At 40.3% G+C, this 6,509-nt stretch overlaps 1 protein-coding gene across 1 annotated transcript in view; it reads left to right on the top strand.

Moving 5' to 3' along the window:
• tbc1d25 (TBC1 domain family, member 25) overlaps positions 1 to 6,509 on the top strand; it is a 28,395-nt gene that overhangs the window by 2,991 nt on the left and 18,895 nt on the right. The window contains exons 2-5 of the mRNA XM_050064760.1: positions 1,949 to 2,058; positions 4,071 to 4,225; positions 5,660 to 5,787; positions 5,890 to 6,078. Of these exons, the coding sequence (XP_049920717.1) occupies positions 1,949 to 2,058; positions 4,071 to 4,225; positions 5,660 to 5,787; positions 5,890 to 6,078 (582 nt within the window). The remainder of the gene's footprint in view (positions 1 to 1,948; positions 2,059 to 4,070; positions 4,226 to 5,659; positions 5,788 to 5,889; positions 6,079 to 6,509) is intronic.

Below are 6,509 nucleotides of genomic sequence, written 5' to 3' on the forward strand. Positions count from 1 at the left end.
TATATATGCATGTATACACATATTACACACACACATATATATATATGTATCTATCTATTCTATTCTATTCTATTCCAGTTGCCCCAACCCCACTCTGGTCTTTGGTTTTATTGATCATTGTCAACATTTTGTTTAAAAAAAAGTCAATGAAGCTCCCCCAGATATTTTCAATGTGTCAGCTTTTTGTTTGTGATATGTTTTTCTGTAGCAACACGTTGATAAAACCTTAATATATTGCTCCATACTTTATTTGTTCACATCTTTCAAACCATTCCATCTTTCTGTAGCTATTGTTCTTTAAGCTTGTAAGAGACACAAGTCTGTTATTGCACAGTCACTCTTCTTAGTAATAAAATCGCTTGGATAAATACCCAAGATTTATAGCTTTGGCCAACATGGGATTTTCAGTGTTGTTATCTGGTCAGAAGGGGTGGGGAAAAAATCGATACAGCACAATATTGGGATATTTTTGTGTGGGAATATTGTATCACCACACAGTGCCAAGTATCTTTTTTTTTTATTTTTTATTGCATAGATTATTAACAATGCAAATACAAATTAAACTTTGGGTAGCCTGCTTTTCCAGCCCACTAGATCATTTTGCTGCAAAATCTTACTGAATAAAACAGATGTTGACAAAGTTTCCCTTTGGAGACATAATTTGCAGTTTAAAACAGGTAATAAATTGCAATATATCACAAAATATTTTATTGCAATCCTCGGTATGCAATATGTTTACAATCGCAATTATATTGTATCGTGACTAAAGTATCGTGATAATATTGTATTTTGGAGCCTCTGGTGACTCGCAGCCTGACTGGTTAGCCATGTCAGGAACCTCCTTTCAAAAACTGTTAACCACATTACATTCCCACAAGCAGTGAAAGATAATATAAACTAGGGATGCACCGAATATATTCGGTAACCGAATATATTCAATTACCGAATATATTCGGCCGAATATTGAAAAAAAACACACATTCAGTATTTGGTGGAATAAGTGAAAAGCAAGGCCGAATAATAGCGGCGTGTTTTGATAACGCAATCAAACAGTGTGCGGTGACGGACGGAGTAAAATGTCGGCAGTGTGGCGATATTTTACTCCGTCTGTCACCGCACTTGCATTTTCGACTAAAAACAGTTTTGTGCAAGCAAAATAATTCATTCAGCACACTGTGCAAGTACAGAGCTCAACCAGCAGCAGCAATACGGCAGCCATAGTCCTCCGCGGCGCAAGATAAGGCTTACCGGCGACGGACAAGTCCGGCTCCAATAATGTCCTCTTCTTGGCGTCATGACTGCCCAGAAATACCTGAACAGCTGAGCCGTGGCGGCACACAGGTATGTGACGTGTCAGAGGAGAAACAAGCCGTTNGTGGGTCCCAATTTTTGTACCATGACAACACTAATCTGGAGGGGGTTCATCTGCAAAAACTAATGAAAAACTAAACAACGGTATTCGGTATTCGGCCAAGCGTTTAATTTTATTCGGCTTCGGCCACAAATTTTCATTTCGGTGCATCCCTAATATAAACATATACTTGTATCATCCACACATCTCTGTCAGCCAAATAAACAATCATGCACACAACAGTAGAACACAGAGATGTGCTCTGAACTCCAGTGCTGTTATTTTGTGTTTTTATAAATTTGCCATAGATTAAAATATTTATTAAATCTTAATAATTATTTCAACCACAGCAGCCAGCTCTACTATAAACAGTCAGCGTACTGATTATAAAGTACATTTGAACAGTACAGAGGGGTAGTTGAAATATACTTAAAATCTCAGCATGTAGACTCAATTCTGGTAATGAACAGTTGTCCAGTGCAGCGCATCAATTCTTGAATACTGTCTGCTAAAAACAGTATATTATGTCACCACCTCCCTCCATGTTTTTCTCACAGTATCATCTTCTTTTTTTTTCCAATGTAATGCTTTTTTCAGAAATGTGACGGGGTGCTTCCTGTGGAGTTTCGCTCTTTTGCTGTTGATCCTCAGATAACATCATTGGAAGTCCTGCAGCACATACTTATCAGAGCCTTTGACTTGAATGGGTAAGAATGATCACCCTGGCTTAAATGTTGTGTAGACACATTGGGCCTCATTCACAAATAGTGTGTACACACAAATCTGTGCTTAAACCGTGCATACGAACGTTTTAGGAACAAATCCAGGATTCATCAATATCCTTTTTACACAGAGATGGCACGATAGAGCTGCTATGAAGTCCTTTCTTTTTGCCTCCTTGCAGTTTTACACAGAACCAAAACATGGCAGCATCATTCAGCTCCAATCTGTGATTTTAGACAGCATTCTTGCATCCTACAATCAAAAGAGGCATGACAGGCTTCACATGTAATACACCACCTTCGGCCTCTAGTGTGACATATAACATATGCGTCAGTAGTGCTTTGTACTTCTTTTTTTTTTTAAAGATATTTTTTGGGGCTTTTTGCCTTTATTTGATAAGAGATATAGCTTGAAAGGGGGAGACAGAGAGGGGCTGACATGCCACAAAGGGCCATGGGTTGGACTCGAGCGTGCAGCTGCATAAAGGCCATAAACTTTTGTACATGGAGCACCTTCTCTACCAGGTGAGCTAGTCAGCCCCCCTTTCTAAACAATAACAGCAACATAACATGTCAATAACAATCCTTTACCGTCTCTGCTTTATGGCTGCTGATCTCATCCTCTGCTCAGAGGGTAAGGAGCTCCTGGACCTCATTGTTTTCACAATTCATGGACATTTACAGCCGCTGTTCTTCTTTTAATAAGTTAGCCGCTAACTGCTATCAGCTTTTTAAATCTCCTGTGGTGGGTCGCACACATTACACGTTCTCAAGATATCTCGCTTGTGCCGCCCATGATCCTGACCTGCCCAGCTGTCCTATTTATACAGACACCTTTTCAGGGCTGTTACCACCTTCCATCGCGGATTAAAGGTGAGACAACTCTGCCCCCCCATTGCGCAATTACATATTATATACAGAACAGCGAGGCGGCATAACAGCACAGTATTCCCGTCCTGAACAGGTAGTGTAAAAGGAGCTAATATTTTCTTACCTGAATTTGTTTGTACTCTGCAGATAAATGTAAACTGCCTCAGACCATGCATATGCACAAATGATAAAGGTTCAGCTGTCTTAAAAAGTGTAAACACACACCATTTAACTAAATGCATAGTATATTAAAACCACATTCATTAAAAAGGCTAAAAGAAAACAGTATGTGAAATTGTTAGTAACTATACAACAAACTATAAAAACGGATGCCTTTTTGTCCTCAGTTCTTATAGCTGAAAAATTTTAATTATGACAAAAATTGCTAAGTGTTGCTTACAATGGAGAATATCCGAATATTCGTATTAAAATGTAACAGTTTTAGTTCTCATTGTTTGTAATGACTGGGTCCATAGTCATCTACTCCTGTTAATTGCTAGTGCCGTGAAATTGCACATGTATGAAGGGTATATAAAAGTGGTCTCCAAGTGGGTGTTAAGATATCTAGCCTTGCTGGAAGGTGTTACACCCATGCTTTCAGGCATTGATTCTGATTCACTAACATATGTGGGGGGGGTGAGAACAAAATTGGTTGGTGCGCACATATCATGAATATGATGACAGTTTTGCGTGTGCACGTATTTTGTGAGCAGAGTAAGAACATTTCTAGACACATACTAATGAATATATTTTTTTAGATTTAGACTTTATATACTTTATTAATCCCCCTGAGGGGAAATTCAATTTTTTCACTCTTTTGTCATTAACACACAGGTCCGAAAGACACATACATGCACAAAGTGGAGAGACGTCAGAGTCAGGGGGCTGCCTTGGTCAGGCGCCCCGAGCGGTTGGGGGGGTCCGGTGCCTTGCTCAAGGGCACCTCGGCAGTGCCCAGGAGGTGAACTGGCACCTCTCCAGCCACCAGTCCACGCTCCATATTTGCTCCGGACGGGGACTTGAACAGACGACCCTCCGGTTCCCAATCCAAGTCTCTATGGACTGAGCTACTGAATATAGCCCATTGTGTATATCAGCATTTTCCTCTTGTTTGTCTTTCAAATTAGGAAGCGGAACTTCGGGATCAGTTACCTGTCTCGAGATCGGAGTGGTGCTGAAATGTATCTGTCTCTGCTGTCTGACTGGGATTTGGATGTTGCTTTTGTCAGTGCAGCCAAACCATATCTACAGCTCAAGATGGACATAAAGCCTTCAGAAGACAGTAAGAACACCAGTGTATCCTCAGAGAAACTAACAAAACCTAAAAGCTTATAGGAAGAAATGCAAAACATAAATATATTACAGAAAACATGCATAGAGGCGAATATCAAAACATGGCATCTGCAGACTATATTGCTTTTGTGACATATACCCTGTGTGTGAACCTAAACTGTAAAAGACTTTCTTATATGGGTGACATCGAATGTTCCTCACAGGGTTCATATTTAAAGAAGACAACACATAATTTTGCAAGAAAATTGGGACACAAGGTAGTGATCAGTGATGGGAATAACGGCGTTATAAATAAATGGCGTTACTAACGGCGCTACTTTTTTCAGTAACAACTAATCAAAAAAGTTACTGTCTCCCCCGTTATAACGCCGTTACCGTTACTCACAATAAAATGCGCCGTTACTCGGCTTTACTTGTGTTCACGGAAGCGGCTTTTACCCAAGCAAGCTCCTTCTCAGCGGAGCTCCAAAGTCTTGGGTGAGGGCAGGTGAGGGGGAAGGGAGGGAGAGACAACCGCGTAAGTGATGATGATGATGATTGGCTTCGGGAGAGGAAAATTTCATCATAAACCAACCAGAGGCAGAGTAGGGCGGGTATTCACAAGCACACAAGCAGGGTTGCTGTGTGGGCTTGTGTTTTTTGTAAAGTCGCTTACAAATATTGGTAGTTGCGGGTTGCGTTTCTTTTTGGGCTTATTCCCTAAACGTCGCCTTTCTCTATATATATCTGTCTAATAAGTTATTTAAATGCATGATAGTATGTCGGACAGCAGGATGTTTCCACAGCTCCGCTCCCTCCGCCCCTCTCCTTCTCCGCACACACACAGGTGACGGTCAGTCAGTGAGACTTTTCACATTTAAATTGCGGTAATGAAGGTTCTTTAACGGGTGTAGATTAGTGTACAATGTTTTATAATAATGATTTATTCTGTTAAGTGTCAATTTCATTCATTTAACATGTTCAATGTTGAGTTTCATTACATACAGTTGAGTTTCATTACATACAGTACCATTAAGGGGGGGTGTCCAAGCAATTTAACATATTTGAGCATTTTATAAAAAAAGTAACGCTATAGTTACTTTTCCAGGTAATAAGTTACTTTTATAGTGCAGTAACTCAGTTTCTAACTCAGTTACTTTTTGAGCAAAGTAACTACTAACTATAACTAATTACTTTTTTAAAGTAACGTTCCCAACACTGTTAAGTGATACATTGCCTGATAAGCAGGCCCATACGATATCTGCGCCCGCAAAACTCCACAGATTTTAGAAATATAGATGCTGCTTGTAAAACTCAGAATGTTGTCACTGTCTCCTCCACCTCCTTGTGCATGTCTGACCATCGTGTGTTGTATTCAGTTAGCATTAAATCAAAGTTAGTGGTTAGTTGATGGCTAAGTTCTCTGTTTTCTGTTTGACTGTAGGTCCTGTTATGGAAGACTGGGACATCATAAGCCCCAAAGATGTGATTGGCTCTGAACAGCTTCTTGCAGAGAGGACTAAGTCTTTGGCATCTGCAGCTCTTCCCTTCACCCAGTCTCTGCTGTCCCAGGTTACTTCACCTTCTTAAACCCTCCTCATACAGACTCTTTTACCTTCTACCCTTGATCAGTCAGGGTTTTTTATCTTACATGCTTGTTTCACTGGTGTTCAGGTGGGCCGCACCCTGTCCAGAGTCCAGCAAGCCTTCACCTGGTCTTATGGAGAAGAGATTAAGCCTTTCAAGCCCCCTCTGAGCGACGCTGAGTTTCACAGTTACCTCAATGGGCAGGGCCAGTTGACACGACCTGAGGAGCTTAGGCTGCGCATCTACCATGGTGGTGTGGAGCCTTCACTGCGCAAGGTGGAGTACATGTGTTTAACAAGCATTACACCAATCCCATGTTCTGCAGAGTCCCAAACACACAGGACTGGGTGTTTAACCCTCTATGGTATGGCTCCTGAAAATTTATTTAGATTATATATACATATATATATATATATATATATATATATGTATATACAGTATCTCACATAAGTGAGTACACCCCTCCCATTTTTGCAAATATTTCACTATATGTTTTCATGGGACAACACTATAGAAATGACACTTTGATATAACTTAAAGTAGTCAGTGTACAGCTTGTATAGTAGTATAGATTTACCTTCCTCTGAAAATGACTCAAAACACAGCCATCAACATCTAAACAGCTGGCAACATAAGTGAGTACACCCCACAGTGAACATGTCCAAATTGTGCCTAAAGTGTCAATATTTAGTGTGCCAACCATTATT

This window comes from Epinephelus moara, chromosome 16 (assembly GCF_006386435.1).
Source record: "Epinephelus moara isolate mb chromosome 16, YSFRI_EMoa_1.0, whole genome shotgun sequence".
Taxonomy (NCBI): Eukaryota; Metazoa; Chordata; class Actinopteri; order Perciformes; family Serranidae; genus Epinephelus; species Epinephelus moara.